At 41.4% G+C, this 21,839-nt stretch overlaps 1 protein-coding gene across 1 annotated transcript in view; it reads left to right on the top strand.

Annotated features, from left to right (window-relative positions):
• The window catches only part of LOC117272017 (cadherin-6-like), a 334,683-nt gene that overhangs the window by 92,185 nt on the left and 220,659 nt on the right, over positions 1-21,839 (top strand). The window contains exon 2 of the mRNA XM_033650671.2: positions 13,672-14,011. Within this exon, the coding sequence (XP_033506562.2) occupies positions 13,796-14,011 (216 nt within the window). The 5' untranslated portion in view covers positions 13,672-13,795. The remainder of the gene's footprint in view (positions 1-13,671; positions 14,012-21,839) is intronic.

Consider the following 21,839-nt stretch of genomic DNA (forward strand, 5'->3'; position numbering starts at 1 on the left):
ACTATAATTTGACACCAGAATCATTGAAATCAATGAAGTTCTGTCGTAAAAGATGGTTGAAATGGTGGCCATCTTTAAAAATGGCGGCCATTTTGAAATTTACGTGACTAATGGGATTTTTCAAAAGAATGACCCAAGAGGTACACTCAGTCAAATTTTGGTGCTTCTCTCCAGATTTGAAAGATTTTTTCGTTTATCTGCTCAGCTATGAGCCAAAAGAGGCCAGTTAGTGATAATTTCACAGAAGTTTATCACTGCAAGCAACTCCATTCACATTAGACATAGCTATCGATCCACTGTCAATATGGAAAGTATCTATTAGTGCAGATTTGAAGAGAATTTTAGTTAATAAAGAGAGATGGATATGGAGGACAGCAGAAGCTTAGAGTGAGGTTTAGTTCCCCGTGACAGAAGATAGAGACTGTGCAGAAAGTGCAGAAAGGAGGTATCAGTGTTACCTTTATCATTCGGTGTAATATCAGTCAAAGTATATTATTATTATCATTATTATTATTATTCACTCCTGTCATTGTGTAAACACACATCTTGATAAAAGCCTTTTCAAGCCTCAGAGTTCAGTCGTCATAGATAGTGAAGATTACATGCCACTTACCTTTGATAGTTTCCTCTCACTGGTGTCAGTAATGCTCTGTGTGTCTGCTGTTATTACAGCCTCTCAGTAGCCTTTTCAGTGGATTTCTGCCTTTTTTGTGTTAATGTGAAATGATAGTCTGACTCTATTGCTTTTGTTAACCATGTTTCTCCGTGTGTTATTAATGACTGTAAGGCTGGGCAGTGGGGGTGGGAGTGCATTTTTGTGTCGTCCTTTTCATGCCAGGCAAAAAGAAAACTGTGTTTATGGAGAGACAGCAGTGGTAAATGGGAATATTTAATGTTGTCAGGGAAAAAGGCTGTGTGAGTGTGTACAAATTGTTTATGAGCTTTAGAGAACTCTTTGTGGAATTGTGTGGGTGTCTAGCTTTAGTTTTCACTTTATAGGATGGTTCATCCAAGGTGCTTGGTCTGTTTAATTTTCTGTATTTGTTCGGTAACTGGGATCAAATTATACATCATGAAACATATATCATTCATTGTTTGCTGGTTGGCTTTTATTTTGAAGCATTTACATGATGTGTTTCACTTACAACATCTTAATGATTAAAAAAAACAGAAAAGAGTGGTTAGTGGACTTAGTGAATGAAAGTGGTATTTCGATGCATCAAACATCTGCAGGCAGTGTAGGACTGTCAACGAATATTCTAAATTCGAATTTAAATTCGAATTTTAAAAAAAAATGGACCTTCGAATGTGAAAATTTATATTCGATTGTGAAGAAAAAAAAACACCACCGCAGCTGTCCTCTTTGCGAGTGGGAGGTGGGAGCGGCCACGGAGCTGCGCGTCGCGGCGCAGCCGGTGTGGATGACACAATTGGTTAACATGGGTGCTGAAAGGAAAGTGGCTTCGCTTCTTGGCGCTTCGAGGCTATTCGCAGCGCTTCCGCAGGCGGTGTGGCCTGACGGGTCAGAGAGGGGGGGCGAGCGAGAGGTCCGCAGTCGTTTATAACGTAATGTTATAGATAATTGTTTTATGTGTTTTAATGTGTAGTTATGTAAATGTTTTCAAAGACGTTTATGTTGAAATAAAAATACCTACAAGTAGTTATGTTTCCTTGTATTAATACATACAGAAGTATATTTCCTTGTATTAGTTTGCTCTCTTGTGGACATAATGCGAAAAAAAAATTTTGAATGGTTCGAACCTATGAGTTATTTTTGGAACGAATATTCGAACGTTATTTTTGAGCAATTTTGATAGCCCTAAGGCAGTGTAGCATTTCTCTGATGGTATTTTAATAACTGCAGAGTAGAAGCAACTAAAATAAACTAGTGAATTACAATTACATATTAGCCATCCTTTACACCTGAGGAGGAGCCACTGATTAAGGGTAAAAAGATAATGGATCTGTTAAACGGTTATTTTATTCTTGGCATTATTGTCCAATTGCAACCAGGTCTCACTTCGAAGTTGACGAAAACCGGCACTTTAGTTAGTTAGTGACTTCCAGCGTCTGACACCAACAAAAAAAGCCGTCCTTTCACACTGGCATGATCTGTGGCGGGTTCCATTCCTGTTTAAGGGCGCCTGGTGGCATCAGGGGGATATGTGGCGATACAAAAATGAAAGTTAAGTCAGCTGAAGTCCGAGTAGGGCGGGCGGAAGGCGTGGTGGACAACCACCGACTCTCACCCGGGAGGCTGGTGTTCACTTCCTATAAGTCTGTGAAGCCAAACCCCTGTTCTTTTTTCCTCAACCCAACCACATGCGTGTGTTGGCTAAATGTAACCACATGCGTTTGTTGAAGAAGGAAAAGAAACATCAATTTGCGGTGTTGTACTGACGCAGTGCGTTTATTTTGAAAGAGACTGTATATCTCCTGTAAAAACGGATGTGCATTCTCAAAACTGATAATGCTTGTAACAAGCTGAAGTTGACAAGGCATCACAGAACGTCAACAACCAATGCACCCAGGGTATCTTGCACGTCACGTCGTTGTGGAAAGGCCACGACCAAACATCGATATGTGACGAGGTCAGAGTGAGAATGTGTTACCACTTGAACTCAAGGGTGAACTGAAGTTTTTGGTTAGCAAAGGCCAAAGGTCACCATGACCTCATTAATAATGGTATTGGTCATAACTAAAGAATTCTTATGCTAATTAAGGGTGGACAATATGGCCCTAAGCTAATATCACAATATTAGTGGGTAGGCTATTTTTTGACAGCAATATTCTTGATGATATGACAAATTAGTATAAAAAAAAACAAAAACATTTTATTATTAATTAACAACATAGAATTGGGGCGGCACGGTGGTGTGGTGGTTAGCACTCTCGCCTCACAGCAAGAGGGTTGCCGGTTTGATCCCGGGTGTGGGAGCCCTTCTGTGCGGAGTTTGCATGTTCTCCCCGTGTCAGCGTGGGTTCTCTCCGGGCGCTCCGGCTTCCTCCCACAGTCCAAAGACGTGCAGATTGGGGACTAGGTTAATTGATAACTCTAAATTGTCCATAGGTGTGAATGTGAGTGTGAATGGTTGTTTGTCTCTATGTGTCAGCCCTGCAATAGTCTGGCGACCTGTCCAGGGTGTACCCTGCCTCTCGCCCGATGTCAGCTGGGATAGGCTCCAGCCCCCCCGCGACCCTCAAGAGGATGAAGCGGTTAGAAGATGAATGAATGAACATAGAATTGCAACAAAATATGTGATATAGTTTTACATGTCAACCTAACAGTTTGCCTTCAAATATTCAATAAAAATTAAACAGAAATTCATTTAGTTTGTAAAGTAACTCAGAGTGAGATTCAGATTCTGTATACAATATCAATATTATAACAAATTACACATTTAAACAGTTTCCAGATACAAAAAAATGTACCTTGGGATTTATATACAAATAACTAAATAAATAAATAAATAGGTAATTTCCCTCTCTTTCAGAAAAATCCTGAGGTTTTTTTTTTACTTTACTTTTAGGCTCTGCCATTTCTCCTCTAATCATCATGCTGTAACCTGTGACAAGCTGTTATACTACCATAACTATCGCACATTCACATTTATGTAGTTTTTTGTTGAGCTACAAGTGTCACATAGGTTTATATTACCAAAGGTTTATGACAAAATCACTTGATGACACCGACTCCTGTGTGCGCACCCTAGAGAGGAGAGGAGAGGGAGAGAGACTGTGCTGCTGCCAGAGGAGCCGCTGATTGAGTTCCCTCTGAGCAGTAAGTCGCTAAATGAGTCTGAGAAGTCCAGGGGTGTTCATAAAACATTCAGGATGCCACAGTTTATTCCACACTACTGAAGCTGCTCCTCTGTTTGGAACCAATAATATTGCTTTCAGCCATGCTTGTTGTTGTCCTGGGTAACAGTATGACGTAAATATGTAAACAAGTTGAAATATCGAGATAATATAGCACACCCCTAATGCTAATTATGACAAAACAATGTTTTGAAAAATAGTGATGGCCGAATGGAGCCTCGTGAAGCATTTTCTTTATTTTCTGAGCCCAGTAGATGGCGCTCTTGGTTTAAAGAGAGAGGCTCAAAGAATGGGAATTCAGTGTGATTTAAACCTTCTGTTGAACAAAAAGCGCCATCTAGTGGGCTCAGAAAATAAAGAAAATGCTTCATGAGGCTTCATGAGGCCATCACTACAAAACGTCACACAAATGTCTAATAGAATAAAATAATGAAGTGATGACAATATATATCCAGAAGGTCAAAGGTCAACTTCACTGTGAAAACATAACGTTCTCTCTACTATTTGTAAGGAGGAGATACTTCCAGAACCAGGAATCCCAATTTTGAGTAGTGCCTGGAGTGTTTGCACTTAGAGGTACACAGGGTCATGCTTTAGCCTTTCTGTCATTATTGGCATGATGTTTAGTGTTAATTCAATGGAAATCCACCAAACCACTATCTCACAGTAATTTTTTAATGTCTGAAGCCTTTCCTCTCTTATTTTGAGCATGATTTTAAACATAAATATTAAGTTTGGGTTCTGAACTGCAATATAACCAGATCGTGCAATTGTGCACCATCACTGCACATCCAGTAAAAGTGGTTATTTTGCCACAGACAGACTCAGTTCGTTGTTATAAATGTCTGAATTATCTCTTTACTTTTTCCTTGATCCAGTTTGTTTGTTATTGTGTCTAAGTCGTGCTCAAGGTAAATTTCACAAGAACATTATAAAGAACATTGCAGAACATTATGATGTCACAGTGGAGTTGACCTGTGACCTTTTGGTGACATCATGTCATCATTTTATCCTATTAGACATTTGTGTTTTTCAAAAATAGCACAAGAATTTTTGAGTTAAACATTTTTGCCAAATTTAAAGAAATATCCTTCAGGTGTTCTTGGGATATTACGTTTACAAGAATGCGATGGATGCAAGGTCACAGTAATTTTGACCTCTGACCACCACAATTTAATCAGTTCATTGTTGAGTCCAAGTGAATGTTTGTACCGAATTTGAAGAAATTTCCTCAAGGTGTTTTTGAGATACCGCGTTCACGAAAATGGGACCGATGGAAAGACAACCCGAAAACATAATGCCTCCGACCATGAGAGGCAAAAATAACTACTTTTATTGGACGTACAGTGATGGTGCATCCAGGCAAAAATGGTGCAAATACTAAGTGGACATGATCTTGTATAATGCCTCTCTAGTCCTCCGACCAGTCAAAGCACTTTTTACGCTCCATGTCACATCCACCTATTCACACACTGGTGGCTGAGACTACCATACAAGGTACCCTCTGCTACTCAGTTTTATTCACATGCACTCACACAACAACCTAGGGTTCAATACTTTGACATGTGGAATGGAGAAGCCAATCAAACCTCAAACCATCCTTCTGATAAGTGAACGACCTGCTCTACCTCCTGAGACAAAGACTGCTTCACTGCAGGTCACAGAGGAGGTCTACACTGTCACTTTCCTGGAGTCACATCAGTTACTGAGACACAAAGGCAAGGCAAGGCAAGTTTATTTGTATAGCACAATTCAACACAAGGTAATTAAAAGTGCTTTACAGAGACATTAAAAGCAACAAGACACAATTTAAAACAATAAAAACAGTCAATTAAAAAGGGAAATAGAAATTGAGAATGATAGTGATAATAAAATACAGTAACATAAAATAAAAACAGGCTCAATACATTGCATCTAAGAGCACATTTGTATAGCTGCCTAAGCTATACGGCCAAGGGTCCAGGCTGTGATGGCCTATATCACTCCTGCGACTCCTTGCCACCAAAAAGTGCTCTTAGACAACATTTAAGTTTAATTTCAAAAACCGGCTCTGTCAGAGATTTCAGCTAGGATCTCTTGTCCCTGGCTCTGAACCATCTTGAATTTGGTTGGTCAGGTCTGTTTTTTAATGAGTGTATAGGATGTCTCCCTTAATAATACACCCAATGCACGCCCACTATTTGCTCTTGAATCCTTCACTCAGAGTCTTACCGTCCCGCTGGACACAGGTTCCACACGCTGGTCTTATTCAGATCGTAATGAACTCTAAAAATCCATCACAGGACGTCTCCCTTCTAGATCTGAATTCACAGCATGCTCCCCAGTGTCGAGTCACAGCAGTAGCTGACTCAGACTTCCCGATCACCCCCCGCAGGGATGCCGACAGCCCAACCATAGGTTGGGTCTGTTTATAATGAGTGATTATCACAATAATACACACAATGCGCGCCCACTATGTGCTCTTGAGTCCTTCATTCAGAGTCTTACCGTCCTGCCGGACACAGGTTCCACACACTGGTCTTATTCAGATTGTAATGAACTCTAAAGATCCATCACAGGACGTCTCCCTTCTAGATCTGAATTCACAGCGTGCTCCCCAGTGTCAAGTCACAGCAGCTGACTCAGACTTCCCGGTCACCCCCCGCAGGGATGACGACAGCCCAACCTCTTAATTCCTTAGACTCTGAAACCTCTCCTATTGGAGATTTCAGCCCGGACTCAGTCCTCAGCCCTGAAATCTCTGACATTTGCAGCCGATTTAACAATAAACCCAAATAGAACAGTCAGGATAAGAAAAGAAGTAGAATAATAAAAGGCATAAATCAGCAGTGTGTAGTTAAAAAGTACGGGCAGTAGAATACAGCAGGTAAGTATTTAATCTAAGAGTACGCTTCAGTAAACAATAGTGTTTTTAGCCCTGATTTAAAGGAGCTGACAGTTTGAGCAGACCTCAGATCTACAGGAAGTTTGTTCCACAGGTGAGGAGCATAATAACTGAATGCTGTCTCACCTTGCTTGGTTCTTGTTCTTGGAACACACAACAAACCAGTTCCAGATGACCTAAGGGGTCTGGATGCTTCGTAGGGAACCAGTAGATCAAGCATGTATTTTGGTCCGAGACTATTCAGGGCTTTGTAGACCAGCAGTAAGATTTTAAAATCTATTCTTTGACTCACAGGAAGCCAGTGTAGCGATTTAATGACCGGTGTAATATGGTCCAGTTTCCTGGTGTTTGTAAGGACTCTGGCGGCAGCATTCTGAATCAGCTGCAGCAGTCTGATTGATTTTTTGTTAAGGCCTGTAAATATGCCATTGCAATAATCCAACCTACTAAAAATGAATGCATGAATAAGTTTTTCCATGTCTTGTTTAGACAGAAACCCCTTAATTCTAGCTATGTTTTTCCGGTGGTAATAGGCACATTTAGTAATAAACTTTAAATGGCTGTTGAAGTTCAGGTCTGAGTCAATAATAACACCAAGATTTCTGGCTTGATTTGTAGCTGTCAATGACATAGAGCCAAGGTGGGCGCTGATCTTTGCCCTTTCATTTTTTTTTTTCATGTGATGACACTGAGATATAGAGTTGTGTGTCGTCGGCATACGTATGATAGGAGATGTTGTGATGTTCCATAATCTGGGCTAGGGGTAGCATATAGATGTTGAATAGAAGTGGTCAGAGAATGGACCCTTGAGGAACCCCACATGTGATCGTAGTTCGCTCAGATTCATGGTTACCAAATGACACAAAAAAGTCCCTATCTTGTAAGTAAGATTTGAACCATTGTAGCACAGTGCCGGTGAGTCCCACCCACTTTTCCAATCTGCTAAGTAGTATATTATGATCAACTGTATCAAATGCAGCACTGAGATCTAGTAATACCAGGACAGAGGATTTGCATGAATCATTATTCAATTCAATTCAATTCAATTTTATTTATAAAGCCCAATATCACAAATCACAATTTGCCTCACAGGGCTTTACAGCATACGACATCCCTCTGTCCTTAAGACCCTCACAGCGGATAAGGAAAAACTCCCCAAAAAAAACCCCCTTTAACGGGGAAAAAAAACCGGTAGAAACCTCAGGAAGAGCAACTGAGGAGGGATCCCTCTTCCAGGACGGACAGACGTGCAATAGATGTCGTACAGAACAGATCAGCATAATAAATTAACAGTAATCCATATGACACAATGAGAGAGAGAGAGAGAGAGAGAGAGAGAGAGAGAGAGAGAGATGCAGGTAATGACAGTAGCTTACAACAACATTAATGAAAGTAATAATATTATAGTTATAGTTCTGGCTACTGTGGTACAATATGTTGAAAGTATGTATTAATATCTGACAGTATACTTGTGTGACAATAGTCATATGTGTATAATAACAGTAGAAGTATGACTAATGACTAATGATGGCAGCAGCAGCAGGAGGCATCTGGCAGGACCACGGCAGCAGCACAACCACACACGTCACACTGTCCAGGCACCGCTGCAGTATGAGTTATTCTGAGAGACAGTGGAGCACAAAGGCTCCGGAGAAGAAGCCGAGTTAGTGACATCCAGAATGGCCGAGTTAGCAAGATGCAGTAATAGGATGAGAGTGAGAGAGAGAGAGAGAGAGAGAGAGAGAGAGAGAGAGAGAGAGGGAGAGAGAGGGAGCCCGGTGTATTATAGGGGGTCCTCCGGCAGACTAGGCCTAAGTCAGCCTAACTAGGGGCTGGTACAGGGCAAGCCTGAGCCAGCCCTAACTATAAGCTTTATCAAAGAGGAAAGTCTTAAGTCTAGTCTTAAATGTGGAGACGGTGTCTGCCTCCCGGACCGTAACAGGAAGATGATTCCACAGGAGAGGAGCCTGATAGCTGAAGGCTCTGGCTCCTGATCTGCTTTTGGAGACTTTAGGGACCACGAGTAACCCTGCGTTCTCAGAGTGCAGTGTTCTGGTGGGATAATATGGCACTATGAGCTCTCTAAGATATGACGGAGCTTGACCATTTAGAGCTTTATAAGTTAACAGTAGGATTTTAAATTCAATTCTGGATTTTACAGGGAGCCAGTGCAGAGAAGCTAAAACAGGAGAAATATGATCTCGTTTCTTAGTTCCTGTTAGTACACGAGCTGCTGCATTCTGAATTAGCTGGAGAGTTTTTAAGGACTTACTAGAGCTACCTGATAATAGAGAGTTACGGTAATCCAGCCTTGAGGTAACAAAAGCGTGGACCAATTTTTCTGCATCTTTTCGGGACAGGATAGGCCTAATTTTCGCAATATTACGCAGATGAAAAAATGCAGTCCGTGAGGTTTGCTTTGAATGAGAATTAAAAGACAAATCTTGATCAAATATTACTCCGAGGTTTCTTACGGTAGTGCTAGAGGCCAGAGCAATGCCATCTGGAGAAACTATGTCATCAGATAAAGAGTCTCTGAGTTGTTTGGGGCCAAGAACAATAACTTCAGTTTTGTCTGAATTTAACATCAGGAAATTGGTGCTCATCCAATTTTTTATGTCTTTAAGGCAGTTATGGAGTTTATTATTCTGATGAATATCATTGAAGACTTTGATAAGTACAGTCTCAGTGCTGTGGTGTGGCCGAAATCCAGACTGAAATGTGTTAAAAAGATTGTTTTGTATCATAAAAGTATGGATTTGCTGGAAGACAACCCTTTCAATGATTTTCCCCAAAAATGGCAGATTTGATATTGGCCTATAGTTACTAATTGTTGTGGCGTCCAGATTTGATTTTTTTAGGAGAGGTTTTATTACTGCAGTTTTCAAGGCCTGGGGAAACTGGCCTGCTGTAAGAGAAGTATTTATTATCTGCAGTACATCCGGAGCTATGCAGTTAAAAATGGTTTTAAAAAAGTTTGAAGGCAGAATATCAAGGCAGCATGTTGTGGGCTTTAATTTTGAAACCGTTTCTGTTAGAGTTGTGTAATCTAGGAGGCTAAAATGTCCTAGATTAACTGGAGGACAGGAAGGCACAAGTGTTATCATTCCTGAGCTGGAGCTGCACACTGCCTGTCTTATCTGTAATATTTTGTTTGTGAAGAAGGCTGCAAAGTCATTACATGACTTGTTGGACAGTAGTTCAGGAGGGAGTGATGAGGTGGGGTTGGTCAGTCTGTCCACTACAGAAAAAAGTGTGCAGGCATTATTACTGTTTCTACTGATAATCTCTGAAAAATAAAGACAAAACAAAGACATGGGACAATATGGTTCAGGTTGAAAAATGAAGTCAGTACTACATGCTCAAGTGCTAGGGATGCACGATAATGTCGGCACATCATAGGTATTGGGTGATATTGGCTTTGAAATGAATTATATTATGTACATCAAAAAACATTGTATTTCATGTCTCCATCTGCTGGTGTGCCATCACGATACGAGTATCATGTTAATTTCAATATGTAAGAGACCGATTTATCAATGCTGGTAATGGTTATCCACACAACGAGTTGTTATACATCGGATATCGGCAAAAAGTCTAATAACTATATAACTAACAAGCACAGTATTAGTGAATGTCACTGCTTGCTAAGCATTTTAATATGCATTCAATGTAAACAAAAACAAACAAAAATTAAAGCTGCAAGCAGCGTTGGGCGGGACCTCGGACTCACGCCGTTTCAGCCTCCAGCCCACATAGACAGTTAAAGACAAAAGTTTTAGATGATTTTAGACCCCTCTCCACTCTAGCTCACAGCTGACAATTTCTCCACATTTGCTCATGTAAATTTCAGAGGCACTAGCTCACTTCTTGTTGGATTTAGGTCAGGGGTAGCAGCGCATGATTTGTAGGTCTTGATGAGACGAACAAGCCAGTTTTGGTTTGATCTTTCTACAACATTCCTACGGGCCGCAGTGGCCATTTGCGCACCAATAGGGCCTTTTTTTCCTTTTCGCCCCTGCCCTTCAAACATCCTGAGTCCGTCACTGAGATGGAGAGACAAGCTGTGTGAGACCAGGCAGATGGAGATGGCTTTAAAATGTCTCGAACTCCTGCCTTGAATTCCCAAACCATGGGTCCAATCATCAATCTGAGCATACCAGTAGAGAGATACACTGGTCCCTAACGCAGCCATATAGGTTTTATGTTTTTGGAGTCAAAAATGCAATTTTGGTCACAAGTTTAAGATGTCTAGCTCACAGCTGACAATTTCTCCACATTTGCTCATGTTACTTTCAGAGGCACTAGTTCATTTCCTGTTGGATTTAGGTCAGGGGTGATTTGTAGGTCTTGATGAGACGAACAAGCCAGTTCTGGTTTGATCTTTCTATGACATTCCTACGGGCTGCAGTGGCCATTTTAGTCTGTCTAGGTGGTGCAAAGATTGTCCTGAGGTTTTGCGTCACGTCATGTTTAAGAGGGCATAAAATCCAAACCTTTCGAGTAATGACAAATTTATTTAGAAGATCTGTTGGCCTGTCATGTGTGCGTGTTTGAAGCTGATACAATAAACGTGGGTCCAATGGTCAATCTGAACATACCAGCAGAGAGATAGACTCGTGCCGAACACAGCCATGTAGGTTTTATGTTTGTGGAGCCAAAATGTGATCTTGGTAGCAAGTTTCAGATGTGTTGGCCCTCATCTTTTCTTTCGAAGATTGTCAGGAGGTTGTGTGGCATGTCACCTTTAAGAGGCCATTAAATCCAAACCGTTCGAGTAATGACAATGTTATTCAGTAGTGTTGTTCAGCAGGAGTTTGCCTGGCAAGTGTGTAAGTTTGAAGCCGATACAATAAATGGTGTCGGGGAGACAATTTTTGAAAAAGAGCATCTTACTTTGAAAGGGCAAATAGCTCACTTCCTGTTGGATTTAGGCCAGGGGTGTCAGTGCATGATTTGTAGGTCTTGATGAGACGAACAAGCCAGTTTTGGTTTGATCTTTCTACAGCATTCCTACGGGGCGCATTGGCCATTTAAAATGTGTTGGCCATCAGCTTTTCTTTCGAAAAATAGTCAGGAGGTTATATGGCACCTCACCTGTACCGTTCGAGTAATGACAAATTTATACTGAAGATCTGTTTAGCAGGACTTGGCCTGTCATGTGAGCATGTTTGAAGCCGATACGATAAAGGAGAAGATATGTAGGAGAAGGTGTAGGAGAAGATATTTTTTGAAAAAAGAGCATTTTTGAGGCGAAATCTTAATGTTGGATTTAGGTCAGGGGTGTTGGTTTGATCTTTCTACGACATTCCTACAGGCAGCAGCGGCCATTTTAGTGTGTCATGGTGGCGCTAGAGAGCCCATTTTGGCACTTTTGGGGTAAATTTTTTCATTTTATCAAATTTTTCGCCAGTCCTGACATGCGTGTCAATTTTGGTGATTGCATTTTTTTGAGCATGTTTAGGGGGGCAAATTAGGCCTCAAAGAGGTGGCGGAAGAAGACTAAAGACTAAAATAGAGGGCTGCATTGGGATTGGGTCCCGCCGGGTCCTGCGGGATCCAACCCAAATCTTGCGGGAGCAGGCGGTTTGAACTTTGCTGCGGGCGGGAACGGGCGGCTAAAAAGTCCACTGCGGGATCAGGATGTAGCCTATAGTGACAGGATGGAGTTAACAAATGATGTGGAAAAGAAGCTCAAACAAGGTCTGAAGGCGCACTGAGTCCTCTATTTCCCAGCACTCTCAAAGCTGGCGCGTTTTATCTTCAGTATCCCCGCATCCAGTGCACCTTCAGAGCGGGCTTTGGTGTCTGTGGGCGCATCTTGGAAGAGAGACGCATGGGATTGGGACCACAGTCGGTCAGCAACATTCTCTTCCTCCACAGCAATATTATGGCCAAGTGATTCATTTGTTAAATTCATTCGTTTCATTCGTTAACTTTGTTTATTTTATGTTATTTATTAGTGTTATTTGAGCCACTCACAGCCTACTCTCGTTGCTATTTGTTAATTACATAAAGAGGTGTGATGATGCCGGTGTTATTGAGCATAGGCTTTATCTTTATCTTTATCTCATTAATGTTTTTTATTCAGGTCTCTCTTAGAAAAGAGACCTTAACCTCAATCTCTGCGTGATTATATAAAGGTAGATAAATAAATAAAATACAGAGGAGGAGAATAGAATATGAAACAGCCTTTATTTCATTAAAAACTAAATGAAAACAATGAAATTGGAGCGCTATTCCTGACCAGTGCATCAGAAGACATGCAGGCCAGGGAAACAAAACAAACAACCCCATGAATCTCTTTATTAATAGCCTATAAAATGACGTGTTTTCTCCTGCAGGACGGGAGAAGACACAAAATCAATGCATCTCTATTATTGTGCCGGCATAAAATCTCAGAGTTTTGCGGGAGCGGGCGAGAGTGGACATACACATTGCGGGAGTGGGCGGGAGTGTAACACACACGTTGCGGTTGCGGGCAGTAATGGTCAGAAATTCAGTGGGAGCGGGCAGGAGCGGGATGAAGAAAACAGTCCCGTGCAGGGCTCTAGAATAAAGAATAAACACACCAAAAACAAAAGGGACTTCGCCCTTCCGCTGAGGTCCCTAATAAAGAATTAAAGTACCAGAAACAACAGGGACCTATCTATACCTATACCTATACCTATACCTGTTTGATGCTTCTTTGACTTGAGTTGCCAGTAGGTTAGTAACCCCAATGACCTCCCACTCAGACCACTGTGCTGCAATTGTAAATGGTGATTGTTTCTGCTGTTCTTTCTGTTTACCACAACTTAGTTCGCATACATTTCCAAATCAATAAAATGAAAATTCTGCACTCCTACATCAAACAGTTCAGGTGCCAAGAAATCTATAAACTGCCCTCACAGATCAAGCATATTAAATGTGGACCTCAGAGTTGCTTAAGTTATTTTTTCATTTCTACTTCCCTGCTTGTGTTACAGCTTCTTCTCCAGTCAGTCAAAACCTGAAGGACTATGACCGATAGAGCCATCTTCCAATTCCATGTGATCTAGCTGAGAAGATAAGACATTTGTGACCTGTACATCCTAAACCACCTCCAGAGACATGAGGACTATCTCACTGGGCGCTGTGTGGCTCTGTCTCGGCCTGTCCTTGAATGCTTTGTCTTTGAATGAACGGAGAGTAGAGTCAGAAGATGGAGAGAGAACGGAAGCAGTGATCAAAGAAAAGCAGCTGAAAAGAGTGAGACGAGGCTGGATGTGGAATCAGTTTTTCCTACAGGAGGAGTATACAGGCAGTGACTACCAGTACATTGGCAAGGTAAGAGCTGCACCACTGCCTCCCCGTTTTTTAGTTGCACCGAACGTTAACATGGTCCAATAAAATTCCCTTGATTAGTTAGAAAGACACTCATTGGTCATGTTTGTTCTTCTTTCCTGAATTGCAGGCTTTATTAACACAAATTTCTGCTAAAGTTAATCACACTTTTCCCATTCTGCTCATGACTTCTGTGTGTGCAAGCATAAAGAATGACCCATGCTGATGATCACTGCTACAAGGTGTGTGTTAAAATCATCTACTGTTTAATATACTTTTCCTATGAAGATTTACACATATAAAACACACTGTTAGCTTTTGCGAGATGACACCACTGTGTCTACTTCACAAATTAAATGTTGAACTCATTGGCAATTAAAATCAGCTGTGCTCAGTTCTACAGGTTCAAGGGTTTTGCTGCTACATGCATACTGGTCTGGTATAAGCATTGTAGTGGGAACTACCAGAGATGCCATTTTGAGTACTGTGCCAGGTGTATTGTGCTAGGTGTTATTGTCTGTCTGTCTGTCTGTCTGTCTGTCTGTGAACAGCTTTTGTTAACGTGATAGGGTCACAACTTTGCAAGATGCAGTCATCAAACTTCAAAGGTGTGTAGCTAGGCCTGTCACGATAACAAATTTTGCTGGGCGATTAATTGCATCAAAAATTATTGTGATAAGCAATAATATTGCATAATATTGTGCTTTTAAGACCATTTTTATTATTGTTGTGATTTTGCTGTTTTTAGACCAACTAAACTTATGTAATGATAATAAAGGCATATTGATGCAATCACACCATTTTAAAGAGAAATAACCATTTATTTAACAAGAATATTTAGGAATGCAAAAAAGAAGATTTAAATATCTGAAATTACACGTTAAAATATCAAAATAAAAAAACACAAAAAAATAGACTCTCAGGTGTGCAGTTAAGTTGGTCATATTCGCTCTTTTTGTTGAGATGGTTTTAGAACAAACCTGGCATACCGGCTCGTCGAAATTACTGGGCTCCCCTCTGTCATTTGGTTTAAATCCAAAACACTCCCACTCAGGGCCGTGGCATTTGGTTTAGGAACAAGTTCCATGTCTTTCTCTTACGTTCAACTCTCTGTTTTTTTCTCCGCCTCGTCTCCCCCTCACAAGATTGCACTGTGTGTGTGTAGCCCATAGCCCCGCCTCCCCCACAGAGACAAAGACACTCAATGACAAGAGCTTTCCCTCCGTTCATTACGCTAATGAACCAACTCACCTGACTGCCAGACGATGCACGGCAGTGAACGTTCTTGTCATCTAGTGTCATTGGTGGAGAGATACGAGGAAAACAGACACGCATGAATATGGCAATTAAGCGCGGCCGGAAAAGTTACGGTCTCCCTTTTAGTTTACCGTGCAATTAACCAACTTATCGCATATCGCGACAGGCCTATGTGTAGCTGAGATCAAAATGAAGGCCAAGTTTGAGTATGGGTGTGGTTCGAGTAAGGGCGTAGGGGGATAGGAAGTAGAGAAAGGGCCATTGCAGTAATTGCTGACAGCTGAGTCTGCGTCCACAATTAATATCAAATAGATTAAGTAGTAAAATTACCAGCATGGCGAATAAACATAACAATAAGCAAATCAATATCATAATCGGCATGTGAATGAAGTACATTCAAACGTTTTGAAGCTGTGTAACAATTAATTTAATTTTGCTGAGTTTCATCATCATGACGTAAAATTATTTTCAGGATTACACATTTCTTAATACAGTCTAAGTTCTATGATCGGTTGATTTCACTGTCCATTCATTACTAGGATTGCATTTTTTTTTCTTTTTTCCTTTTTGTAACAACCAATCACAGCTTTTAGAAGACTGCGTCATACCTAGCAATGGGGTCAACCACACCTCCTCACTAAGATAAAAGTTTCTGTCCCCTCCTTGCTCAGAGCTGCTCTCAGAAACTCCCTGAATCACTCTTAAGCTAAGATTCCTTGCTAGGAATTTTTAGGCTAAGTTAGGAGCTCTCTGAGAGGACTCTGAGAATCTTTGTGAATACGGGCCCAGATGTTCAGGAGGTTTTCACTGAAAGCTGAATAATCTGCAGACGTCTCAGAATCAGAATCAGAAATACTTTATTGATCCCCGGGGGGAAATTGTTGCCGTTACAGGTGCTCCTTTCAAGAGTAGAAAGATATATCGTATAGGGTAAATAAAGTGAAAATGTAAGAAAATCTAACAAGATTATTGACAATTAAAGCTGCAAGCATCTGTGATCAGGCCCTTGCTCTCCCACGCCAATGCAGGGGGCCAGCAGCATGCATAACTGAAGCAGTTATATGAGTAAGACCAATATATTGCCATGCAGATGCGTTCAGGGGCAGACCATGATCACACAATTGTGGCCAATAAGAGCAATGCATGATGGAGTTATAAGAACTTGATATTCCATGACGAAGGATCGAAAGTTGCCATGGCCAGCCTGTTACATGGCAGCACACTGTGTCACTGTGGAGATTAATCATCTTAAGAAATATGCGGCCACAAAATGTAGTTGAGTATGGGGTTGGTGTTTATCAATATAAAAACTATGGCATTTCCTTTTTCCACAAGGTGGCGCTATGAGTTACAGTGAGTATGAGAATAGGTGGCGTGCAGGGCAGGGCTCTTGTCATGTACAGAAATTTTTAAGCAGTTAGGATTAAGTATGTGAGAGAGAGTTGCTCGAATATGCATGGGGATGCATCAAATATGGCGGTGCCATAGCAGCCACACCCCTTGACATACTGAAAAGCTTTTAATAACTTTCGATCAGCGTGGACTCAGGATGATCTGTACCAAATCTGAAGTTGATTGGACAAAATCTGTAGGAGGAGTTTGTTAAAATACAAGGTTGTGGAAATCACAAAATCGCCGCCAAAATGAAAAGTTGAAATCAAAAAGGGGCGACTTCCTGTTTGGAGTACACCATTAGTGGCAGAGACTTTTTTGTGCGTCTGGGCAACTTACACATATGTACACATTTTCATCTTCCACATACAACACTGTCAAAATATCAAATTTTTCACCAGACCAAACGCATGTGCCAAATTTGGTGAGTTTTTGAATTTGGGAAAGGGGCCAAATTAGAGATTACATGTTCGTAATAATAATAATCATAATAATAATAATAATAATAATAACAATAATAATAATAATAAACAGCTTGATTTACGCAGACAACTTTGTCGTCGCTCGGGCCCTAATAATAAACAGCGCAATTACAATAGGGTCCTACGCAGACGACTTCGTTGTCGCTTAGGCAATAATAATAATAATACTAATAATAAATAATAATAAACAGTGCGATTACAATAGGGTCCTACGCAGACGACTTTGTTGTCGCTCAGGCCCTAATAGTAATAATAAAAAAATAAATAAATAATAATAATTAATAATAATAATAAACAGCGCGATTACAATAGGGTCCTTCGCGGACGGCTTCGTCATCACTCGGGCCCTAAAAATAAATTTAGTAACCTGAACAAGATTCGAGTCTCAGGCTCATGTTGAAGACCAGAGTTACTTTGTAACGCGTTAGAGTACTTTGATTAGTTTTTGCAGTAACGAGTAACCTAACACGTTAGTTTGCTGTTTGAGTAATCAAATACTTAAGTACATTTTCAAACAAGACATCAGTTACTTCCGTTACTTTTAGAACGCTGGTCCTTCAGCTCCGAAACAGCAACGGCTGTCATTTGGTTCTAATAACGGAGATAACGTTAAACCCATCAGTCTGAAAGAAGCCACGGAGCTTGTGGCTCGCTACGTGGTCAGAGAAATGCTGCCGTTGTCTATGATGGAGTCTAAATAGGTGGAGTAGGACTCGCTGACAGACATATTTCAGACTCAGGACTTGCATTATGCCTGGCACACGCTACACACTGGTACTCACCAATTATCCCTGGTCCTCACCAATTATCCCTGGTCGTCTTTCACGGCGTGTGTGATGTCATTGGGTTATTCTTGTCCTATTTTTTTATTACTTTCACTATTATTTGAGTCACTGTGTTTGTTCATGTGCCAGCCGACATTTTGATGTAGTCACCTAAAAGTGTCAGCAGATGGCAAGAGCCACATTTGAAGCGCCATACGTAAACTGTCAAGCTACTGTATCTTCCACAGGAAGTTCTGACAAATGTTTCAGAATAAAAGCCTATTTAGAAAATGGAGGGATTCTCTCAGCCGAGGTTATAAGGGGCTTTTAATTTGAAACAAGTGTTGAGTTTGAAATAACGGTGCGATATGTTAACTTTAGAAAGACAATGGAGCGGATACAAAGTAAATATATAAACACACAGAGAGATTAATAAATAACGGACCGTCTATAATGTAGTTTGTTTCAAATGAAGCTGGAAGCCTCTGCAGTTGTGGTGAGTAAAAGCCCCGCCGCTATTTGTTAATGTTATTACTTTATGTCCGACCATGAGGATGTACCATTGTTTGCTAGCTTGATGCTAATGACAGTAACGTTAACTCAGCGGGTTGACAAAGTGCCTCTGCTGTTTCACACCATCATTTCCCCCTTTTACTCTGTGCGGTAACATCCCTAGAGGAAATATTAAAAATGCTGGGGTGTTGTTGTCGTACAGTTGTCTACGGCAGCAAATCGTTCTGTGTTTCTACTGGTCAAAGTGACGGCTGTGATGGGAGAATTGGATCTCAGTGAAGGGCAAGTGGTCCATGGGTCTGTTCGAAACCGCATACTTACCTACTACTCATACTAACTCTTTGAGTATGTAGTGTGTTTACACTGCGCAGTATGCGATTTTGAGTATGCGAGAAGTTCCCGGATGCATACTAGATTTGCCAGAAATGTATACATCATGAGCTTACTACTCACACTCAAATTACCCAAGATGCAATGTAACGTGTCGTCATCGATCGTCACTTCCTTGCCGCGAACAGGACAAAAGAAAAAAGAAGAAGTTATTTATTTATTTATATTTATTACTACTGTATATTATAACTTATGAAACTTTATGAAATCATTCAATTCACAACAACTTTGTTGTTCAATGATGTACATTTTTCCCTCCAATTTTCAGGCTGTGAGGTATGTTATATTGCGTTGTATATTATGATTAGATTTATAGTTGATTAAAAAGGAAACTTACATCTGAGAACAATCCCAAGTCGATTGCAAGCATGATGTACCAAAGACAGCAGGCCGATCTTCGTCTCAGAACTGACAAGACTCTCCGGTGAAGCATTTTGAACGGTCAAATTCCGTTAACGGGACGGGATCGGTCAAAATGGCGGTTTCAAGCTAGCTACATCAAGGGTAGGTCCGCCTCCCATTTTCAAAGTAAAAGCACAAATTTTATCGTTATGGTTTTCTGTATAAGAAAGGGCAACGGGTGTTTTATTTTGTGAAAATAACCGGAAGTGCATTGCTCACTACGGCTAGCTTGAGCAGCGCCGAAATCTCCGAAATCGTCCGAACAAAATTGTAAACAGCTGGTATTTGATCAGATTTTCAACACGTTGTGGATCTAAACGGCTACTTTCTCGCCTAAAAATGTTTCAAATGTTGCTAAAGTTATATATTTACAGAGTTTAGAGCTTAAGCGAAATCAGCTTAAGGCCGGCTGATTTCGGCTCAGCCAGGAGCGAAATGCATTGTGGGTTATCATGTAGTATGCTACAGTGTAAACGGTCTGCATACTGTCTGTTGATTGAGTATGTAGTATGTAGTATGGCAGTATGTAGTATGTAGTATGCGGTTTTGAACACAGCACATAACTTTAATTTTGGAGACAAAAAAATGTGGGCTTAGCGCCCTGTGGTCCATTGCCCAATAGGAAATGTAGAATACTCAGAAGTACTTTAAAAGTGCTTGAGTTGCTTTTCTCAGTTAGTAACATTGGAAGTACTTTTAAAATAATTGAGTTACTTTACTCAGGGAGTAACGCAGTAAAGTAACTGGTTACTTTTTTAAAAAGTAACGCAGTAGCATACTTTGATTACTTTTAAAGTAACCCTTACCCAACACTGTTGAAGACATGCTGAAGTACTCCACATAGCTGGGGGGCACAGGCTTTGAGCACCCTGGGGCTGACACCATCAGGGCCTGAAGGAGGAGTGGGAGAGAGTGGAGCGGGTGATGGTTGTCCAAGACAGACAACAGAAGAGTCAGGGGGGATGGGCCCTGTCCACGCTGCCAGTGATGGTCCTCATTCCACTCCAGACCTCTCTCATGTTGTTCTGCTGGAGTTTCCACTCCAGCTTTCTCCTGTACCTCTCCTTAGCCTCCCTGATCTTCACCTTCAGTTCCCCCTGTATTGTTCTCACCTCCTCCCTGTTACCAGCTCTGAAGGCCCTCTTCTTCACGATGAGGATAGCTTTGATGTCCTTTGTTAACCCACGGTTTGTTATTTGGATGACAATTGACAGTCCTGGCTAGGACAGTGGAGTCCACACAGAAACTGATATCCTCAGAACAGCCCCGCAGTGTCTCATAACCCTCCTCCGACCATCTCCTCACTGTCCTCATGGTCACAGGCTGGCTCTTAACTAGAGGTACATAGCAGGGGTTGAGGTACACCAGGTTGTGGTCTGACCTACCCAGAGGGGGGAGGGGGGAGCAGCTGTATGCATCCTTGGCGTTTACATACAGCAAGTCCAGTGTTCTCCCCTCTCTAGTAGGACAGCTCACATACTGAGTAAAGTTGGGCAATGTTGCCATGGTGACGTGGTTGAAGTCACCCAAGATAGCTATGAAGGCACTCGGGTGTTGAGTCTGCAGATGGGCTATGGCGGAATGAATGACGTCACATGCCAACATCGGGTTGGCAGAGGGGTGATGTAAACAGTCACCATGATGGCATGTGAAAACTCCCTGTGCAAATAATACGGACTGAGTCCAACAGCAAACAGTTCAATGTACGGGCAACAGATTCGTTCCTTAATAGTAATGTTGGCAGGACTGCACCATCAGTTGTTGACTAGAATAGCAAGCCCCCCTCCTTTGCGCTTACCATTCTCGGTGCAATCCTGGTCAGCCTGAAGAGTGTGAAATCCACTGATGGAGATGTCGTCGGGTATGTCCTGGTGCAGCTATGTCTCGGTTAAGCACATCAGACTATACTCCCTCTAACTCCTGGCGACTGCTGTTAGCTCATCCATCTTATTTGCCAGCGACCTCACATTGCCCATGATGAGAGAGGGGAGACACGGCTTATATTGCCTCTTCTCCATAAACTTCCGTTGTCTCAACCCTGCTCTTTTCCTCTGCTGTTTAAATCTTCCCTGTATCCTCTATGTGTTTTCCTCCACATTTCAGCGGGGATCTCTGATGTTCCGGCCACCAAGCCGGCCGGCCTCAGGGCGATTAGCTGATCTCTGGAGTAAACAATGCAGCCATGAAGTTGTTGTGCAATAATGCCAGGTCCGAATGAAAGTAGTATTTCCAGAGTGAAGAAATAGACCAGAAATCTCTCAATCAGCATGTCTGAAGAGGGCGGAGCTTCAAAATGTCATACAAATACAAATGAAAGTAGTCACTTAATAAAGCAAAAAAGTTGGAAAACTAAGAAAACAAGCAGGAGCGACTGCAACGCATGCACATGCGCACACATCTCTTCCTCTCCAAAACAAATGGACCAGGTGATTCAAACTGCTAAAAACACTTAATAAAGCAGTTTAATGGTACAAACCAGTGTAACTCGAGCGCTGCTCATTGTAGTTTGTAACTACGACACACAAATGGCCCTATCTAGAACCAGTGTTTGGTTTGTCTCTTTGAGGCTACTGTAGAAACATGGTGGTGCAACATGGTGATCTCTATTAAAGAGGACCCAGTCCCTATGTA

Source organism: Epinephelus lanceolatus, chromosome 12 (genome assembly GCF_041903045.1).
Source record: "Epinephelus lanceolatus isolate andai-2023 chromosome 12, ASM4190304v1, whole genome shotgun sequence".
Lineage (NCBI taxonomy): Eukaryota > Metazoa > Chordata > Actinopteri > Perciformes > Serranidae > Epinephelus > Epinephelus lanceolatus.